The sequence below is a fragment of the Corapipo altera genome, unplaced genomic scaffold (genome assembly GCF_003945725.1).
Source record: "Corapipo altera isolate COAL_440 unplaced genomic scaffold, ASM394572v1 61286, whole genome shotgun sequence".
In the NCBI taxonomy this organism is placed as follows: Eukaryota; Metazoa; Chordata; class Aves; order Passeriformes; family Pipridae; genus Corapipo; species Corapipo altera.
In genome coordinates this window covers 7,175,360-7,197,546 of record NW_020884907.1, presented here as the reverse complement: position 1 = coordinate 7,197,546, position 22,187 = coordinate 7,175,360, and the positions used below count along the sequence as shown (strand labels likewise).

The window sequence follows — 22,187 nt, the reverse complement described above, 5'->3', positions numbered from 1 at the left end:
TTCAGTGATGGAGTAGCAGTAAAGGAAGTGTTAGAGAGAGAGAAACACATATAGCCACATCCCTCCTTATCCATGACTTCTGGCTACCATTCCGTAGATCCCTCACTGACATTTCACATACTTCTGCTCTCATGGGGCTAAGCATTCTCAGCAATGAAGCAGCTGAGTTTGATAGACAACAAAGCAATTTCCCTTGTTAAAGGAATCCAATGGAGATACCTGCAGGAATTTAAGTGATACCCACCATATAAATACAGAGTATGGGGTCTGTGGTGTAGCAGCTATAGGTGCTTTGCCAATGAGAGTGAATACCCCATTCTTACATTTTTGTTGAATATTTTTGACCTTGAGGCATCTGAGGAAGATGATAATGACGATCGTGATGAAAATGTCACCATTCAGAAAGAAGAAGCAAAAATGCCTAATATAGAAGATCAGTGCTACATCACAATGTTACATCAGTGAAGTGGCTGTGATTTTCCACAATCTATACTGAAAAAGCAGCTGTTTCCCCAGCCAATGATCCTAAGTAAGCTTCTTTATCCTACAAAGCACAGATCTTACCCTATGTGTTCTAATGGTAGGTATTGCTTCTATCTTTGCACGTGTTCCCGTCCTACCCCTTATTTATACTACTTTTATGTGAAAAATTGCTTTCTGGATAGCAAGATATGCCTATACCATCTGTCTACATAGATGTGCACCTTTATAATTTGTTCCCGAGGTGAAATGCTCTGAACATTTGGTCACATTAGCTGGTTTAAGGACAAGATTTCTAACATGCTGCTGTAAAGGGTGCCACTCTTTAGTGCAGAGAACCTAGCTGTGTTCTGCCTGCATTTTAGAAAAAGGGTTTCACAAAAACCTTGGTTCCAAATATGTTTGAACAGCAAGGACCATTCTTTAGCAGACTGTAGTCCCTAAGAGAAAAGGAGAAATGAAAGACAAACCAGAAACCTGGCATATAAAATACTCCACAGTCAATATCTGGTACAGAAGTCAGATGATGATCTTAACTTACCGGATTTGGCCTAACAAGAAAAATTCAACCTTTTTTACCGCCTATTCAACAGTAAAGTGGTAAGAACCAGAAATTCAAGGTGAAATTGTAATATAGTAGGCACTGAAGTAAATTAGTAATACATTGACTTACTATCTCCCAGTCTGGGTGAAGTATTGTTTCCTGGACATGTTGGCAGCTGCTGTGCAGGAGCTCAGAGCAGTAATACAGCTGACGTTGGAGACACTGGTTGCTGGGGGAGCACTCATCATGCTTCCTGTTACTGTCCACATGACATGATCTAAACGGGATGTGGGATGAGAAAAATCACCTGAAGATGCCTATTATTGCACAGGCAGAGATTCCAGAGGCAAACAAATAAAGGGAGTTCTCCAAATCTTTACATCTCAGCTGCTTTTGTTACACTTAAGACAGAAAACCATTGATTGGGATGTGACTGCCACATAAAAAGTAATAAAGTTCCAAATATGATTCATTACCAGAGATCTTTCTCACTAATCTTCAGGATCTGATGCAATTTTTATTTCTCTACTCCTGACATGATTAGCCCTTGCTGCTACATAGATGCTGAGGACAGAACCCAGAGAAGGAGAGCAAGCCCTGTGCTATACTTTAACAAGTCTATTTGGAGCTCCTAGAAGACTGTAAAGTACAGGAATGTGGGAAGTGATTCTGACACCAGACTGAAGTCAGAGAAGAGCAACAATGCAGAAAGATGAAAAAAATACACAGTGATCTCGATGTATGTTTTTTAATCTCTGTTGACCAGCTCAAGGTGACAAAGGTACTTCAAAACAAATTCAATAATTGCATATTGTGTAACCATCTCCAATTAAAATCCAGATCTAGCCAATTAGTCTCAGAAATGCTGAGAGCTCTCAAGTCTGGTAGAAGTATCCAATAAAGTGATGCTGAGAAAGTTCAGCCTCTCAGCTTGGATTAGAACTGCCATGTTCCCACACCACAGTATTATCCATATGCAGGTCAAAATTGCATTGACATTTTAAGTCTTTCTACAGCATTCCACCCAGAAATATATTAGAAATCCCTGAGATGGTTTTGAGAATAAGAGTGTATATATAAGAGTATACATCTATATCTCTATATGTGGTGCAAAGCAACAAAAAAAAGAAGTCACCTTGAAAAAATAAGGCTAATTTTTCATTTTACAGGCTACATATCCTGGATAGAACAGTGATGATCTGTTTCCATTTAGATAACTGAGCATTTCAGGCTATAGTGGGTAGCTCTGAACAGCTTTATCCACAGAAGACGTACTGGCTGTTACTATATCTCATAATGTTATCAGTCCCCACTAAGTTGCTAATTATCACTCCTAGGTCTTAAACAATATCGTTGCTTTACAGGCTTCTCGCCAAGAAAGCTTGTCTTTCTTCTTTGAATTTTCAAACTAATTTTTAATGTGTTATTTTTTGGTCATGCTTCTAGTTTCTCTGAGTCTCTTTCTAATGTTTCTTCTCATGTGTGATGCTTATGACATTTTCTGATTCACTATTAGCTGAATCAGAAATTTGGTCATGTTACATTTGCTATATTGAAAGACACTTTCCTCCATTTCTGTATTCACAAAAATGGATTTAAATTCATTTTGATTTATGTAATCAAATTAATTCCTAAGTCAAAATTTCTTATTACAGCAAAAAGAATATCATATCAAAGCTATACAAAAATTAAGGCTGAAAGTATCTCTACTATATATTATCACAAGAACATCTTGACACTAGCAACACAATAGCATAACACAGATAAAGCAGACATCTGCTTAGCAGTTCCTCACAGACACACACAGTGAGAGAGTGTGCATCAGTACAGGCCTACAAACTTCAGCAGATTTCTACAGATTTACCCTTTCTGAAGATCTAGGTATTGTTTTCCTTCTGAATGCTGAATCAAGAAACAGCAAAGTAAATAATCTACGCCTATTTTAAACGTAGCACAGTAAAGCATATAACAAGATCTGAATTTATTCTTAATTTATTTAATTAGAACTAATTAAATCATAGTTTATAGTCAGAAGATAAAATAGTAAAAAAAACCATTGGCCACAATTATTTACTTTTTGCAGGAAGTCTGTCACAGATAGCATACACTGAGAGAAATTATGATCATGTTATATCACAATATATTTGTGCAATTCAGGGATAACTTAGAGACCAATTATACAGAATGATACACTCACTGAAGTAACTGTAATTTATTTTGTCCAAGTTCAGAAGTTGTCTGTTTATTTTGGCGTAGGCTTGTCTTTTTCAATTGACAAATCAATGTAAATAAAAAGAAGGAAACTATTTAAAATAACTTTGACATCTAAAGCTTCAAGAAACAATCATATCAGTGACTAGTTCACAGAGGTAACAGGGATGAAACATTGCATATGTCTTTCACAAATTGGTTCACTTTTTGTATGACCCTTGAAATGTAAAAATGTACTTATAATGGAGATTATTTCTCAAAATTATTAAAGAAACTGATCACAGTATCAAAATGACAAGTTACTAACCTTGTTTGATGCAGGTGAAATCTATAATCCAACTTTCATCCCAAAGCATCTTTTGTTTCTGATATTGAAACCACTACAAAAATAAATCAAATTCATTCCTAATGTAGCCCCAATGCCTTTGAAGAAATTAAACCAGAGATTATTTTTATCAAATATGAAAGTGTATAAGTATCCAAACCAAATCTGATGTCTAAACATTCAACATACATCTTATGAGTAATGTTTGAACCAAATGTATTAATAAGAGGTTTAGAAGAAAACAGTACATAATAAATATATTAAACACTGTACAGTCTATATTCTAAAAGTAATTACATGTCATATTTTGCATTGATTATAAACTCTCCATTATTATCAATGGTTATGCATTTATATTTCAGCCTGGACATCAAATGAGTGGTTCACATCCCCTCATGTCATGGACATGTGTTATGCTACGTAAGTGCATGACAAGAACACAATACATCCCAACTCCAAGCCCCCAGTCTACAAATTAGGCCATATTATATCAAGTACTCTAGCATAAAGAGTGTTAGGTAGGGAATCACTGGCTACTTGAAGCATCAGTGAAGAAGGCATTGATCTAATAGCTGATTTCTTGTAGAGCTGACATGAAAAACTAATATACAAAGTATAAATACATGATTTCAAATGAGCACCAGATTAAATTATACAGTTTTAATGGCTGCAGTCAATGCCAAAATGTCAAATCAAAGCAGCATTTTACCATCATTATAGCATTTCCTAGAGAGTGAAATTATACCAGGAATGATGCATGTTTTCTCTGAAACAGGTGACAAGTTCATACACAAGGAACATGATGTAGAAATTGTATCGACATAATTGGGAGAAATTCATGGCAAATATAGAGCCCATTAAATCAAATTATTTCATCCCATTTATTTCAAAAGGTTTTTGAGGAAAGAAACTCACTTTTATCTTGTAGAGGTATGACTGTACAAAGACTTGTTATCAGGAAGTGACTATCAGGCTTGCTATAGACACTTGATATCAAACGAATCCTTTCTTCTACTTGAGTGATTAAAGAAGGCATTAGTTTCCAGATGGTTCTTTTTACATTTTGTCAGTAACTGAATTGGATAAAATAATCTTTCCTATCTTGCTACAATAAAACCAATAAAACTCTTTTTTTTAAAAAGATACTGTTATTGAAGAAGTTATCATTACATCATTCCCGTATCATTATACTGTTGCTGTGGGATTTAGGTGCTGAAAAAATCTCCGGAGCAGTTAATTAGGGGTGAGATAAGAAAGGGTTTATTTGCCAAGGCTAAGATGTTACAAGATGCGCGCGCATACTTGTGCCCGTGAGGTTACATTTTATAACATCATCCATCCAATCCCAGATGTGTCCACCCTGTGGCCTTTGCTCTGGACCACCCCGGGGTCCATCCCCTTAAAATGGGTCTGGGGTGCATTTCGGGACCCTCCATTCATCCCATCTTCATCATCATCAGAGCACAAAGGGTACATAGTTATCTAATTCTTGACTTCATTCTGTGGTTTAGGCCCAGATATGCTGTTCTGTCAACTGTCTAGGCCTTGCCTTGACAAAAGACTAAACATTTCTATTGGATTCAGGAGTAGGGCTGATATAGGGAGCATAGAATGGGGTAAGAGGGTTAAGGAATGTGTAAACAAGGGTGCTACAGGGAAAGGGAAAGGGACAAGGGACAAAGAAGGGAAGGATTTCTGCTTTTAAAACTTACTTCCACTACTTATAAAACTTACAAGTTTTACAAATACTAGAAAAATAAAAAAACTATTAGGGGCTTAAGGCATCAATACATGTAGGAATACGTATACAGAAATGTAAGAAGAAAAAATACAAACTCAAAACCTGAAGAAAAACAGTAGAAATAATAGCTAGATTTTGCTACCAGACATTTACCTTTCGAATTTCTCATCTGTCCAATTACACATTTCTGTCAGATCATATGATTTCATGGGACAGTTACCATAAACTCATTGTCACAACTTTTTTGTGAACTATACTCAAATAGTTCTCAACATTGCTTCTGTTCCTAACTCACAAAGCCACAGAATAAGGAACAGAATAGAGAAAAAAAATCTAATTATGATTCAGGCATCCCTTAGTACCTCAATTTGTGGACCATCAGCCTTCTCCTGCTCACTCTCTCTCAGTGTAGTTGCCTACTGCAACTGCAGCACAAGATAGAAAGAGAAGGAATTCCTGATGAAAGAGTAGCTTATTGTTTTACAGGATTTATGGGCCAAGCTCCAAACAAATTATCTACAGGTACATAATCACTATAATGACTCTAAAACTGTCATAATCACCTGTTAAATCTTTGTTAAGAAAGTCACAAATGTATTTTTTTCCAAGATGCAGACACAGAAAGGTTATAGATCATCTTTCCCAGAAGCACCGTGAAGTAATAAGCCATAGTACCATGCTGTCTCCTATTCATAAAAACTTTTTTATTCAAAGACACACAAAACTGCTTCTCGATTACTCATACACTCCTCATTTCCTTTTTGCTTTTCCTTCATGCATCTGTTATAATAATTGATAACTGCTATGCAAAATTAATCCCTTTGAGCTGAACCAAGCCAGTTCAGCTACACTAAGAAAATGAGCCTGTTAAAAAAACCCAGCCAACCAAAACAGGAAAAAAAAGATTCTCTTCCCATGATTTCTTTTGAGAATATCTCAAGTTGAATGTTTTGCATTACAAGTTGTATTTGGACTCTGAGATTTAATGGCCCCTGAAGGATCTAGTCCCCTAATGAATTTACCTAAATTGTTTTTTAATAGTTTTATAGTTCTGGCCTCCATAGGGTTTTTAAGCAGTTGATTTAGTAACAGAGTTTTATTTTGAGTGAAAGGTACCCTTGCTTTTCTGGTATCCCCTACTTTCCATTTTGAAAAACCTCTTCCTCCTTTACAATGATATAACCACCCCGCTGTAGTCTTCTCTCTATAGAATGAAAATTCTAACACAATGAGACTTCTCTCACAAAGAAGCCTTAATAGGTTTTTTTTTCCCTTCTTTCTCCTTTCTTTCACAGCACAGAGGTTCTGAATGAAGAAGTTCTATCCCTTTACTAAGAGAGAGCTCCACTCTATCCAATAAAATCATAGAAGCAAGAGAAAAATAGAAGAGGAGAGAAAGGATACTTACCATGACTATCAAAATGAAACCAGTGCAGACTAAACATATTGGTAAGGCAATTGCTATCCTGGCATCAGCGGAAAGTGGGCATTCCCCACAGTCTGCTGGACAGATAGAGCAGCCTTCCTCTTCCTCACAAAAGCCATCTCCACAGACTGATTAAAAAAGGAAACACGTATCAGAATATTTTAAGGCAGTTTTATCCCTTTATGAGGTAGTATCCTGATCTAAACACATGGTTCTTGAGCTAGGAAACCTCAGAGTGCCAGAAATAATAGTTTTTGAAGAATTCAGAGATATCATCTCAGCAGCTGAAAGAGCAATCTGAATTTCTGAAGTGATGCAGGATCTCTTTGATCAGATTAAATGTTAATTACATCAGAGGCTTTGACATATTTTGTGTATAAAACACTTCATCACTACTACTGTGTTTTTCATTGTTCATATGGGGTTCTTCTCTGAAACACAAAGTTCTTCAAGGCAGGCATTTCCTTTTCTATTTTTTGTACTTAATCCAGCCCTTGTGATCCCCAGAACCCAGTGACCCTTATTCAGTAGCAGAATACACTAGGAACTACAGAAAGAAATCTTACAAGGATTTCTTTTACTCCAAGATCTTACATAAATCATCCACAGCATCTGATGGGATGTAAAACAGAAGCCCTGAAGGACAAAACTCCTTCTCCCATGTCCTGAATGGTCTTTCAATTTTACCTCTCTGACTAAACTAATATCATGCTGTACTTCAGCCTTGTGAGATGAACTCAATGTAATAATGTCACTATGTACTTTTTTTTTTTTAAAAAAAAAGCCTTTACAAAATAAAATCCACTGCTCAGTAATAATTCTGTCTCAGCCCCATTAATTCCAGTATAACGCCAGGATAATAACAGAAGTCACTTTCTGTCTGAGGGGAGCTGCATTTTTAACATTTCTTTTCTGATAAAGTGTAAGTTTCCTGGAAAACTCAGCTACTGTTGCCTTGAAATGGATAGAAAATTCTATAGCTAAATACTTCCATTCACACTGGAGTTGCTTCAGTCCTTTTTATTTTTCCATAACACTGGGAAATATATTCTCAGATTTCCAGAAGAGTAGCTGACAAGTAGTGTGATGACATTCCTATCTTAACCAATATTTTTCTTCAGGCCATGTGTTTCATTTATTAAACAAAGTCCAATTTTTAAATTTTACATTGCTAAGAGAATTGCTACAGTTATTTCTTCTTCCCTTCATACAGCTGTACAAAAGTTAATGAAAGACTGATGCCTTTGGGAGTAATTTAATTTTTATGTGAAAAAGAGAACCAATACGGATTTCTACCAATCCAATTTGCTTAAGGCTTGTCTGCTCCTCTTCAGATGAAGAGTGTCCAGATTCTCAGAACATTTGTTAAAAGAATATTCTCACCTCTCCATGAACTGCAGACAAGCCTTGTAGTACCTGAAGCCGTTGATCACGGTATTTGATCATCACCTTACTTATTTGACAAGAGTGGCTTTCTGTTGTTCTAGATTAATACATGTTAGAAGCTCAAACACTTTCTTGGATGTTCAGTGTTATGTGAAGAAGAATTTCAGAAAGACATTTGTGTATTTTCAATGCTAAGTTGCGGTAGGAGGTACTTTTGCTCTTGGTTACCATACATGAATAATAAAACCATTCAGATTTGCATTCAGTAAGCAGTTCCCTCACATTTTCATTTTATATCATACCTACTGCAGGAAGGACTGTGGTTTTTGCTTCCAGAGCAGCTTGCATTTTCCCAACTCGGATGTGTGCAATGAGAGAAGTCACACCCACATGAACTAAAACAACCTGCCAAACAAGTGAACAAAGCAGCAAGCATCAAAGTTTCTCTTGCATACACTAGGCTTTACAATAAGAACTGCCCAGCTGTGATGACCTTCAAAAGAATTTGTGCATGTTTTTCAGAATCAGGAAGGGCAGGTGTCCTTCACCGTGTGGGCAAAATGGAGGAGAAGAGACAGCTCTTATGAGAGAGGCAGATCTGACTGCCCTCCTGGTGTGTATTCTTTTCACCAAGCAGGGATATTAGGCCTGTGCATTCTGCCATGTTTGCTTCTCTGTTATTTCTGCCAGGCAGAAATAATAATTTCTGCCGTAATGATCATATGAACCTGCATTACAGTCCAGTCAGTAGTGCAGTATATTGTTAGTGTTGGCCTTAGGTGGACTCATTTTCCTCCCATCCCCATTACTTCCACCAACTACATAAGGCATAAAACTGATGCTTTCAAGTCAAGTCAGTTGGGAATTGATATTATATGCATCATTTACACACATAACACAGAAATAAATGGATGGGGAGCATATACATGAAGTGTTTTAAATTACTAGCAAGTAAGTTCTGAAAAGAGCAAACCAGGTAAAATGCTATATGCAATAAATATAGTTTACCTTGGCAGTCCAGTTTCTTTGGCTCATTTTTCCAGCAGTAGACAAAGTGTGAGTAAATATCTGACCATCATCTGGGATCCATGGACCACAAATTCCTCCTTTACCCTTTAGTAGACACATTGCTTATGTGAGTAAAGTAAAACACAATGGAAGTCCTAGCTCCTCTTTTTTACCTTCTCAAAATTACTTATGTTCTCTAACAGCAAATAAAGTGATATTTTATAGCTAAATCAATTAATATGCCAAAACACAAGTAACACTGTTCTGTGACAAAATAAAAGGTAAGAGACAAGCAATTGTTCCTATACTGAGTTAAAATGTCACAAATATTGTTACTTTTTAAAATACATGAGCCCCAGTAGTGCACTCACAGAATGAGTAACCCTAGGAAGCTAATTCACTTCTTCAGAATTTGCTGTATTAGAACCAGAATCATATCCTATTTTTAATATTTTTCTCAAGGGATTTTATTGAAGTTTTACTTTTGATACAGCAGCTTTTTTTTCCCCTTTTCTCTAGAGAGGAAGTGAGGTACCTTATTGTCTGTTTGCACAGCATTTCTCAGTAAAACCATTACGATGTAAATCTCCTACAACTGCAATCATGGAGGACTATTTCGGCTGTCAAAGATCTCGTAGTTTTTTTGGTTTTTTGAAAGGATTCAATCTGCCTCCTATTTCCAGGTATTTCTTCAGGTACTTATTTCAAAGGACTATAAGAAATACATTAAATCAAAAGAAATGGATTCAAGGTAACAAAAATAGAATGTTTTAAAACTCATTATACTGGGAAAAAAAAAAGTGAAAAACAAAACCTCCTCAGACAATGGAAAAAACTTTCTTTGAAGTGTATGTTCAATCTTATGTAGTGATACTCATGGCCTTCCTGTTTGACAGTCAATCTACTTAGAGTTCCTCGAAACAGGAACTAAAGTATTTACAGCATTACGAAGAAGTCAGATGATGCATGTTGGCTAACATGCTTTTGCCATTTCCACACCTTAATTCCAAACAGTACTAATTGTGAAAGTAAGAAACAGTGGAGAGGTCATGAAAGGGGTGACATGTTGAAGTTCTTTACTGTGGTTCAAGACAAAAGTATTGGTGTGATGGTCCAACAAGGATTCCTCTTTTGAACCAAGGTTCTGGTTTCAGCTAAGGCTCTCTGGGAGTCATTAAGAAAACAGTTTTACAAAGGGACTGCCGAGAAGCAAACTAGAGCTCCTATAGAGTAATTAGGCCTTTGCACAGAAGAGTACATGAAACAGCTGCAAGATGTGTAGACTAGGTTTTCTATTACACCATCTTTGATCGGTAAGAATGTGTCACATTGCCAGAAGGGAGCTCAACTAGAAAAACTGGGCAACTGCATGAAGGTTAGTATGCAAGATAAGGCTTACCTAACAGATTAAAAAAAATTAAGATGTTCCAAACTGTGTTTTTAAAATCAGAACTTCAAATATTCATTCAAAGAGAGATAGGCTGAGAAGACAAGCTAAGAATGGATATTGCTAATACTGCATTAACAAATTTTGTTATCCTGTATTTGGATTCTTTTTTTTACTCTGATATAATGGAGAAAAATCATTCCATCTCAGGACATGCGTATACAGGCTTCAGTCCTACAAGTCACAGCCAGTGATATTCATCCCCCTCAACTCTAGTAATCCAAGCAAATCATTCACATTCCCTCTATAAGCTGGAAAGGTAGGAATACCTCCAACAGAAAATTTGCCTTGCTTGTTTCAGAATGCTATGATCTGTGTTTCTTTCCTTATTGACTGTACAGCAATCTGAGTCAGGTAATCTCAAAATTATGAAACTGACCCCACTAAACATAATGAGAGATTCTGCATACAGCCTTACTCAAAGATCCAGCCACCTGCTTTGTGGCCTCAGCATCCAGTGCAAAAAGAATTCTGAAACTGACAGACATTGCCACAGTGGTTTTAGTGAACTATAGATTTGGTCTAATTGTAATTACAGAAAGACTTCATGAACTTCAACCTGCTTATTAAAATGATGTTTCATCCTGTAGCAAGAACAGAGTAAATTATTTTGTACCATCATACTAACCATGAAGGCCAAAGGACAGGAATGAATGTTGGCATGGTAGACACAGCAATTCTCCTCATTTGCATCTTTCCATCTGGCAGGGCATTCATGTTCCTCACAGAATTCCTTTGCATCAGGAGCATTACTAGCCAAGCAGGAGAGAGAGTAAAACTTTTACATCCATTCTCATTCTCAAAAACTGCAACAAGTACATGACACCTTGTTCTTTATTCTTCTCAGAAAAATTAGCAGCAAAAACATATGAAGAGACCTAAACACTGTTACTTCTTTCTCTTCTGTCTCACTTCTGTTTGAAGCATTCCTGGAGCAAAGAAGATTGTTGTCAGCTGGGCCACTGCCCACTGCCATGCAGTAGGGACATCTGGCAGGTACTGTGCTGCAACCAGGGACCAACCTCAACTTCTCTCCCCAGCCTGACTTCATGACCAGGTGGGATTAGTTGGCACTACATCATCTAACACATTATTCAACTTCCACTATCAGATATATGTGTCCCTGGCTACTTTCAGTCTCAGTGTTTTCAATTATATCCCTTCACCTATGCACGTGATTCATACAGATTATTTAGCTCCACAATTGAAATTGCCAAGGAAAATAAGCATATTGGATGATAATATCAGATACAATTCCCCCAAACAAAAATGTAAAGCAAAACGCAGACTTTACGAATAGACTGTCCTACAAAACAACTTTTGAAATTTTATTCCTGAAAGATGAATGTAGTCACCTGGAAATGTGTGATGCAACACTGCTTCCTCAGTTACACTTTCAGTTGGTTATCACTCTCATAAATATTGCTTTAAGATAAAATAATAATCTGCAAACATGGTTTACTCAGTAGACACAGCCACATGTAGTTTAGTTTAAATGTTATGCACTTGTGATAGATCTCTATAAAACAGTTCCAGAACACAGGGATTTATTTTTCAACTTGTTTTTACTGAAAAAAGGCCTAGTAATGAGTAGATTTAAGACAAGACTGTGTTTATTATGAGAAGGCTCTGTTAATTGTAAGAAATAAACACAAATATAGAGGATTAGGTTAATATAGATTGTATTCATGACCATACTCACAAAGGCTTAAAAATACTTGAAACCTGAGATAAGCAAATCTCTCAATCCCCCAAATATCTGAGCAGATAAAATATTAAAATTTATTGGCCTTTGAATTCATACTGGGAGTTAAGAAAAACACACAATCAAGCTGCTGCTTAATTCAATCACACACTTTCTCTAGGGCTGCTTTTTAAAATTTATCCTGTATTCTGTATTTTTTATTCAAGATCTTCATCATGGCTTCACCCAGCCATGCTGATGGCCATACACTGACTTTCCAGCCAGATGTACTTCAGTCAGCCATTGTAACCTTAAGTGTCAACCAGATAATATTCTAGTTAAAATAAGGTGCAGTGAAAGATTTCAGTATAGATTTCTCTCCCTTTAAAAATATTTGCCATCTGTCTCTATTGCAAGACATATAAGTACATGAAAAGAAGACTTTTCCAGATTCTTTAGTGATTTGAGAGAGTGGGTCTCCCTACGAAGACTATAAAATCAGAACTATTCCCTAGAAGTGAAAAAATCTGCTTAATGGTTGAGATCTTCAAACTATTAGTAGCCGTACACTTCAGCAAATGTGATAAAAAAAACTTAAAAAAACTTTGTAAACATTGTATACAGATGATAAAAATAAAAAATATTATATTTTTGCCATTGTAAATGAATTATAAATCATCTTTCAATATGAAAAAAAAATCTCTGGATAACACCTTTTAGATCTTAACTTTGTAATGTAAACACTAAGAACAACAGCAAAAAATGTGAGGTTTTCCATAAACATCTCTCAGAAAGCAGGGAAACACAGCTGCAGCCTCTGACCCAGGTATTGCTATAAATGGAGAACTCTTATGCTCAGACAGAAGTGTAAAATTAGGGTGTATTAGCCCTGGATTTGTAGATCCAGATCTGTAGATCTGGATTTGTACAAATAAACATTCTCTGCTTAGTTGCTGATGTCCACAACACAGTCCCTGAGTTGATATATAAGCTTTTGGACTGATTTTAATCCCACAGAAAACAAAACATTTCACCACTGAATTCAGTGGATTCAGTGTTGGACTGGCATCTTTTTCGTATCCATTTTGTGCACTTCAATCATTCTTATCATTAAAATGAGTTTAAGATATACAGTTAGTCTGAGACTCGTGCTTAAACTTCAATTATAAATTCTGTGTGTACAGAAGCAAGAAGTGATGTTCAGAGTTGCACTGAGACATTAGTGATGTGCTCCATCTTTGACCGAGCAGGAAAGTATGCCATGGTGGATCCTCTGAGAGCAAAGTCATTGCAGAGGGGGAAATATCAGAAAAAACAGAGCTATAAGAGACCTCAAAACATGCAAGGAATTAGTGAGGATCCCCAGAGCATATGTTCCAATTATGTTTATGAATATGTACACACAGAATCCTCACATACTCATGACCATGATAACATTTGTATGGGAAGCAATACCTGTGGGAAAGGATTCCATTTTGCACTGCATATTGATAAAAGCTGTCTGAAGCAAAGACTGCGTAGGTCACGTTGAAGGATTCCCCACTCACAGCCTTTTCTGGAGGCCTTTGTACCCACATCATCTCCAGTCCTAGAAATGACACAATCATGGGCCAAAATATTTGCTATACTATTTTATTCAACAGATGAACACAAATGTAAAACTTTCTGTGTATTGATTTTCATCTATTCATAGAATCATAGAATGGTTTGGGCTGGAAGGGACCTTAAAGATCATCTAGTTCCATGGGTCCTCCTGCCATGGTGCAGGGACACCTTCCACTAGTCCAGGTTGCTCAAAGCCCCATCCAACCTGGTCTTGAACATTTCCAGAGATGGGGCACCCTCAGCTTCTCTGGGCAATCTGTTCCAATGCTCCACTACCCTCTGAGTAACCCTCCGAGTATTCTTCCACTGCTTGTTATGAGCCCCAATCCATCATCAATTTTAGTGACTGTATAGGTAACCACAAATGCACATTAATTGAAAAATTTTGACACTCATTTAGAAAATATCTTGCGGTTGGAGAAATGTGACAAAAAATCTGTTCATTTTACATAATCTAGCTTTGTTTCCAGTATAATGTATTGCTGCTTGTCCTGATGTATTTGCTTTCCCCTTGGATCACAAAATAAACATTGATCTTAATTTTTGGTTGCTCTCATTGAGGTGCATTTTATTATGGAAGAAGAACAGACAACTCTACCACACACAAAATTCAGTTGAAACCCTCAACCTCATGAGACATAAATTATATATACTAATAATTGCATATTTAAAAAAGCATTCTTATTTTATAAACCCTATCACATCTGGAACAGAGGACAGTGGAAGGAGCTCTACCCAGACATCTGTCATTTTCTATTCCCACTCTTTTAAGTGGGAAAGATGATTTATCCCAATTGTCTCTCTTTTCCCTGGGACTCCATATTATCTGCTCTGGACCTGGGAATGAAGGGAGATAAGAGGTGGGAGAAGTTTTAAATCCATAATCTTAAATAACACCATCAAATTTTTTCCACTCTGTTCACCTTCCTTTTCATATATTGTTGGTTGAAGGTTTCGATACGCACCACATCACTTTACTTACATCCTGCAACTGTGTAGCATTCAGTTTGTCGAGAAGTATCAGATCACTTCTGCAGAGAATGGGTAAATCTGCCTTACAAGAGATTCCCTTTTCTGTTGTTGTTGTTGTTCAGTTATGAACTCTTTTGTTATCCTGTAGTTGTTTTTATAAGTATATTCTTCACTTGTACTGTTACTGCACCCACTACTTTTTTCTCCTAAACATGATTTCCTACCAGATATAACTAGGCAAATTGTAAGATAACCTCTTTATTTCCCATCTCCCTTGAAAATTAAAGACTCATTATAAATACTCACACGAAGAAACTACAATACAAAGGTTTACAAAAAAAAAAAAAAGCTAGTGTGATTTGCACTAAGAGGTGAGAGAGTAAAGCTTCAGAGAACATGAGAGAATGAAGGCAAAAGGTCAGCATAAATTTTAGTTAAATTACTTCCTACTTTTTTCTAAAGGTCTCATAAAGGTATCTTTCAACAATAGATACACCCACATAAGAAGAAGAAGCAGAAGCTTTGAAGATCTTTTGTTAAATCCACAGCAGTGAAGCTACAGTATATGTGTCTGTTGGCAAATGCCTAGAAAACGGCAAGGAGAACCCCAGAGAAAGACACAATAGAGCTTGGATTTCATTCTAAAACTGGTTGTAAAGGGTGTATGTTAATTAAGCAACTTACTTGCATTAGTCTTCCTTGTACTCAGCTCATACTTTGACTATTAGTAAGAATAGCTTTAAACAAGTCATCTCTACTAATAAATACCTGTTTCAATGTTAAAGCAATCATAAATTTTTAGAGGGATCTAATGCTCTTTTCATTTCACTGTTCCAACAGAATGAATTGGAAAATATGTAACATTGAGCTCAGAGCGTGACCCAGTAGTGTATTGCTTGGAGTGTTTTATCAGTATCAGTTTCTCAGGCTTTTTCTAAAACCTCTTTTGAAATACTTGTCTCTGATGCTATCTTTTACAACATAAACGAAGTGTTCCTTTACATCAGCTACTTATTTGTTACAGAGTCACAAAGTCACAGAATATTGGAAGTTAGAAGTCACCTCTGGAAATCATTTGGTCCAAACCCGTGTTGCTCAAGGCAGGGTCACTGAAAGGAGGTTACTCTAGCCTTTGTCTAATTGTGTTTGGAAAATCTCCAACAATGGAGAAACTACAACCTTACTGAGAAACCTGTTACACTGTTTTATCACTTCTGAGGTGTAAGAATTTTTTCTTATATTTAAATTGAATTTCCCAAATTTCAGTTGATCTCTAATTACTTTTCCATCTCGATCAATTACGAACATAAAAATTATTCTATTTTTTCTATTGTCTCATCATGTAAATTAATTTTTGAAACTGATAGGAGTAAATGGTTACAAATCTCAAGGGTTTTTGAAGTACTCATGGAACAAAGTTTTGAGCAAGGTGATTTTGCTTACTGGTTGAAGATTTTAAGCCCAGATCACTTTTGAACTGACACTACAGAGTTTAAGCAATGACTCAATAGATTTGCTGCAATGCAGAGTTGCCAGCCTGCTTTGTTTGGATTAAATTGTATTTGGTTTTCTAATGAGAAAGAAAATGTTTTCTTTCTTTCTGGGGGAAGGGATACAGCTGTTGCTATTACTTTTTCTTTTGGAACCACTAAATACTGGACAAATAACTGCTCTGAAGTATGTTTTAGTTGTTTTCTTTTACTTATTTCTCTAGGAAGAGAGGTTGTTCCTGATTCAGTTGCTTTGTAACATGGATAGAGTCATCATGAGTGAGGTATTATTCTGAATACTTCGATTTTGGGTTTTCAACCATTCCCCAAGTAAGATATCACCTTTCTTGATCAGTGTAATGACTCACTCACCTCCACAATCCAGCATGTTATACTCATCTGGTTTTTCCAGGGGCCAACAGTCATAGTCTTTATTATCCAAATCATGCCACCCCTCCACTAATATCACCTGCCAGAAAAATAATAAAAATTAATAGACACCATAAAAAACAGTATGAGAACAGGGGAAGGATGAGTGCCATCTCCCAAGTCTATAATTCTACTACAGAAATCAAACCGAATGCAGAAACATAGCCTGGCATATCTCACACTCTTCAAATTCTGGAGGGAAAAAAAAATAATTTCTAGGGGTATAAAAATACGATCATTATGCTATTTTGATCTGTCCAATGATAGATAAAATTAAGATTGCATAAGCCTATTACAGGTAGAATGCAGCATCCTCATACCGTATAAATTGAACTGCAACAATAACAGGATATACCTAATACTTGTGTATGTATATATATATATAATGCATCATAACAGATATACTAGTCATATATTGAAATTTACACTCTCTGTATGAACAGAACAGAATACTTTAAGATAATACACCCTGGTCTTATTCTAATTCTAATAAAAGATAGTAATTTCTACCCATACAATCTGCTAATTGTTTTTATATATTATTAAAAGGTATTCATCCACTACAGTATACAATTGCTCATCACAACTTTAATGGAATAAGATAGAATGATACAAATAATTTTTCCAATATAGCCTTCTATTACTCTTGGTTTCTACGTTACTAAAATAAAATCCACATAAATATAAATAGCTGTTTCACTTTAATAAGTTCTTTCTGTATGCACAGATCACAGGAATAAGTTCTGGTAAGCAGAACTAGGTAGTGTACCTACCAATAAACTGAGGAGGATTCGGATCTTTAAGGCTGGTGTTTTGACAGCTCTCATGCTCCCTAACATGCACCCAGCTCACAAAGTGTCAGGGCTGCTTCTGATGCTGCTGTGGCTTCTGAATTAGATGCCCTTGCCTAAGAAGGGGTGTTGCTAGGCAGGCTTATCCTGGCAACTCCAGCTGCTGCAGCTGTTCTGCCTCCTCTTTTCCTCTTCTCCCCTACCCCACCTCTAGTGCAGGATGGAAACGCCACCTCTGTACCTCTGCTGAACCTCTCTGAAGGTCCCCACTTGTCTTAGCGTCAGCCCTGCTCTCAGGCTGTTGAAATTTATGCCCCTTTCAACTCAAAACTGGAAAAGGAATGGGGGGATTTTATCTCACTGACTTGTCAAATGTGGGCAGCATCTGAGCCTTAGGCAGATGAATCAATGTTGTGAAAATAAACACAGGCACACAACTGACCCTAGGGGTGGAGAGGGTATAAACTCCAAGGCAAGAAAAGATCACCTATGTAAGATAAACTGTAAGACTAGAGGTTGATTAGATAATGTCCTGAGTTTCCTTCCAACCTGAATTTTATGAGACACTATGACTTCAATTTCTCAGTCGCTGAAGGTGTAGGACAACTTCTACCCACATGTTCTGCTACATGCACAGGTGAAACAGACCTCCATGTAATCATTGTGGTACAATAAAGACATAGATGTGTCCATGATTATTTATGTTTGCTGAAGCCACCACCAATACAAATTATCAGTTATGCCTCAACTCTCCTGAATATTTCCTTCTTTTTCTCTTGAATTCTGTCTCTCAGCCCCTGATATTAACAATCTTACTCAAAATGCTTGGACTTAAATATTTATTACATCAAAATTGCATGAAAAAAATGCAATGTGTGCCCAACTAAACTTGAAAGGTCTCTGGATGGATTAAAGTATCTGTTTGGATTCACTTATAAAAGAGATATTTATATAAACTAATATATTTTAATTTAGAATTTTATGTTTGTAGTGAGATCCTGAACCTGTTTTGTCTTCCTGTGCCTCACAGTGACCATTTCAGCAAAATCATAGGTTTCACTGTGTAGAAGTCTTTTAGAGAATTTCAGCATGACAATTTTGGGGGGTGTTTTAGTTCAATTATCTGCTTAAAAGAATCCTACATATATTAACATCTTGAAGAGGTTTTACTGGTGATGTGTTTTAGGATATCTTGTGCTTAATGAGGAATTTGCTGGCAGGGAAGCTAAGGATTACAACTTGTTAGACACTACAGCAGCCAAAAGATTACCAGACTGATCCTATTTTCTTTAATAGGACTGTGAAATATTCACAAGACATTAATATCATGATTCAAGGACTGTAAACATCGTACATTACCTTTACAGCTGCTTGTCCATCACCAAGTTCAGAATTCCTGGAGAGTGGCCATGTGCACACGGGAATCTTGAGTGAAAGGTTGATGGGTAGGATTGGCTAGTGATTACCTGATTTACCAGCTATTTGAGAAGTATATTACCACTTCTGCATTTAAGCACTGGAAATGTTAAAAAGAAAACCAGTGAGGACTATTTTGTAATATAAATATATATGAACCATAGTTAAAAGAAAGGATTGACAGTTAAATGAGTAATATGTTCTTCAAGTCTACCTACAACTCTCTGTATATAAAGTAAATCAGAAACAAATATAAATAAAGTGAGATGGTCATCCCAAACCTAGTAATATTTGCTTTACATTTGCTCGGTTTTGTGTTTGTAAGTTATATGCAGTTACATAATTCACATTAACATCTTAGCATTACATCGTACCACAAATGAGTTTATTATCACAGTCAGACTCAGTGCACCATAGATTACCTGCTGCTGCTTGACTTGTTAAGTGAAATAACATGGTTCTTTGGTTTCTTCTTTTTGAAGGATCTCTTAATCTGAAAAAAACTCCGGGCAATTTCTACTTACTGAAATTAAGTTTATTAAATCACTTTTTGTTTACAGATGTATTTCCGTTGTGTTGGCTGTGATCAGATAGCTCCTTAAGCTACATCATTTCCATTTCATTAATTAACTCAATAATAACTTCTACCATGAAAGAAACAGAGTGAAAATAAAGATTTTTTAAAAAATGTGAGCACCATAAGTGTAGATATTATTAAAAACATGCATTCTTATTAATGTTTCAATAATCATATAATTAAAATATGAATATATTATACTTGTAGCAAACAATAACAATGGATAAAATGTTGCTGAACAACAGTTGCTAACTATGTGTTTTCAAGTAGTTTAGGAAAGCAATTTGGAGCAATAAACTAAGAAAAAAATTACTGTAATGAAAACTTTAGATATCCTTGAAAATGTTTATTTATTCTGACATTCAAACTTTCCAGATGGATCTTGTCTCAATAACAAGCTGAAGACACTTTAAAAAAAAAAAAAAAAAGCCACCATTTATCAGTACTGTGTTGTAATTTGTGAAATCAGTAGCTAAAGCTTAAGTCCTTGATGTATAAATCTCTACTGTGCAGAGTATGTTCATCCTGCCGTGGATTGGCATCCTACTCGATGCTACGCTGCTCCCGGCTCCTGGTATCCACAGGGATGTAAGATTACCCATACTATTCTCATTTTACAGTGAGAGCTCCAAAATCATTTTAGGCAACTCAGAGTCTGAATGCTGTTGTTGCTGGGACCGTAACAGACCAGGAAAGCTTCCTCTACTGGCGGCGCTTGCGGGGCACGGCCAGCGCACTCTGACACTGCTCTCTAGTGGTTTCCGTGCAGAACAACGCCAGGCAGGTTCCCCACGCCGCTCCGCCTGGTTTAAGGAAAGACTCCCCTTGATGCACGAGCTGCCAAAAATGGAGTACAAAGCAGCAGTGTAGCAGAGAACTCGCCTGCCCTCGGATTCTCACCTTTGGAGGCAGCAGAGTGATGCACTGGACAGCCACAAGAAATTCCCAAAGGCTCTGGTGTGTGGCCACAGTTCACAGCACAACAAGGGATCATGCTTTCGCTGGGTCCCCCTAATCATTTGTTTATGCATTTTTAGTCTGCAGAAAGAGCTTTAATGTCCTATGGAATGTGACCCCACAGACAAAGGATGTTGATTTTTATCTTATATATGCCCATTGACACAAACAGTGATGTGTGTCAAAGAGGCCTTCCAGCATTTGTTTCTTGTGTGCTCTCCCCATGCTGGTCCTCTAAGCTTTCTATTCCTTATGAAATGAACTGGACAATTGGATCAAAAGTCTCCCTAGCTGAAAATGTTGATGGTTTTAGTTATTTGATATAATGTATGACTGAAAACCTCTGAAGAGCCTGGATAAGAAAAATTGAACTCTTAATTCTCAGAAAAACCAAAAAGAATTTCACTTTCAAAGTGATCCAGGTTAAACTTTAGAAAATCCCAACCTAAGTACACAACTTAATAGAGATTTCTGCACAAGGGATTTTCCTAAACACATCTTTGAGATTCTGTTACTGTAATGTACCTGTTATACATTACGGTAGCAGAATCTGTAGTTGCTCAAAGGGCCTTCAGCAAGTCTGAAAATGTGAGAATGAATTTCATTTTGACAAGATGACTGGCTGAGAGGCTTAAGAAAAATTGGTCCCAGTTCAGCACAGAATAATTTGAGTTTTTCTGTTTGGGAAGAAACTGAGCTGAATATCACTGATATTCTCAAATGCCTCCCCTCTTTCAGTTCTCCCACACAGGCAGAAATGTTAGAGATGTCTGCAGTGCTTAAGAACAGAAACCTTGGCTGTTCATAAGATCTGCTGTGGAACATCTGCATAACAGTGATAGATAGCACTAAGGGACAATTCTGTTCTTAACCCACATCATGCTCCTAAGATCCATTGGTCATTCCACTGATACTAATGGCATTCAGTTGAAATCTGCATTTTGCCTTAATGAGTTGTTTTTCTCCTCCTCCCTTCTCACTGCATTATTCATTCCTATTTCTAGAACTCTTCAATGATTTTCTGAAGCCTATATTTTTATGTACATTAGTACTGCACATTTATTGGCATTGCACACACCCCTTCTCTCCCCCCAAAAGACACCCTGATTGTAGCAAAGCCATGATTGCTACCACAATTCTATGATCTCATGTGATCAGGAACTGCTAAACAACACTGACAGATCACTGAGACAGGGCATCTCTTAACCACAGAAACTTTCAGCCTTTTCAATCATCTCTTCAGACTAAGCCCAAAACCAGACAGAGTTCCAAACTATTTTTTTTCCTCAAGTCATGATCATTCCTGCATGTGTAAGGTTAGAGAGATGTTTGCCTAACCTGTTTCTAATGACCTTCAGTACTGGACCCTCTGTCCCTTCCCCTGTGGTGTAATACAAGGCTTCACTACCCTTCCTTGTCAGAAAGTTTTCTCTATTGCCCCACCAGATTCTGTCTTGCTATAATTTCAGTTCAATATTTATCCCAGCTAGAACAGTTAGCTTGTTTTCACATGCTTCAAGTCTACACTCTTCTGGTTTCTGCCAGTTACTATGTATCAAATTGTTTCAAACAAATGTACTCTCACATTTCCTCACAGGGAAACAGGATCATTCTGGTTTCATCAACAAAATACAGGAATAAAGAGAGATATAAAAAAAAAAAAAAAAAAAAAAAAAAAAAAAAAAAAAAAAAGAGAAA

General features: G+C 36.6%; 1 protein-coding gene across 1 annotated transcript in view; it reads right to left on the bottom strand.

Moving 5' to 3' along the window:
• The window catches only part of LOC113951479 (atrial natriuretic peptide receptor 1-like), a 36,701-nt gene extending 19,126 nt beyond the window's left edge, over positions 1-17,575 (bottom strand). Inside the window, exons 1-9 of the mRNA XM_027652495.1 lie at positions 17,522-17,575; positions 16,692-16,788; positions 13,708-13,840; positions 11,197-11,320; positions 9,122-9,226; positions 8,416-8,518; positions 6,710-6,855; positions 3,543-3,615; positions 1,154-1,301 (exon numbers count right to left, since the gene is read on the bottom strand). Coding sequence (XP_027508296.1) covers positions 1,154-1,301; positions 3,543-3,615; positions 6,710-6,855; positions 8,416-8,518; positions 9,122-9,226; positions 11,197-11,320; positions 13,708-13,840; positions 16,692-16,788; positions 17,522-17,575 — 983 coding nt within the window. The remainder of the gene's footprint in view (positions 1-1,153; positions 1,302-3,542; positions 3,616-6,709; positions 6,856-8,415; positions 8,519-9,121; positions 9,227-11,196; positions 11,321-13,707; positions 13,841-16,691; positions 16,789-17,521) is intronic.
• Between the last annotated feature and the right edge of the window lie 4,612 nt (positions 17,576-22,187).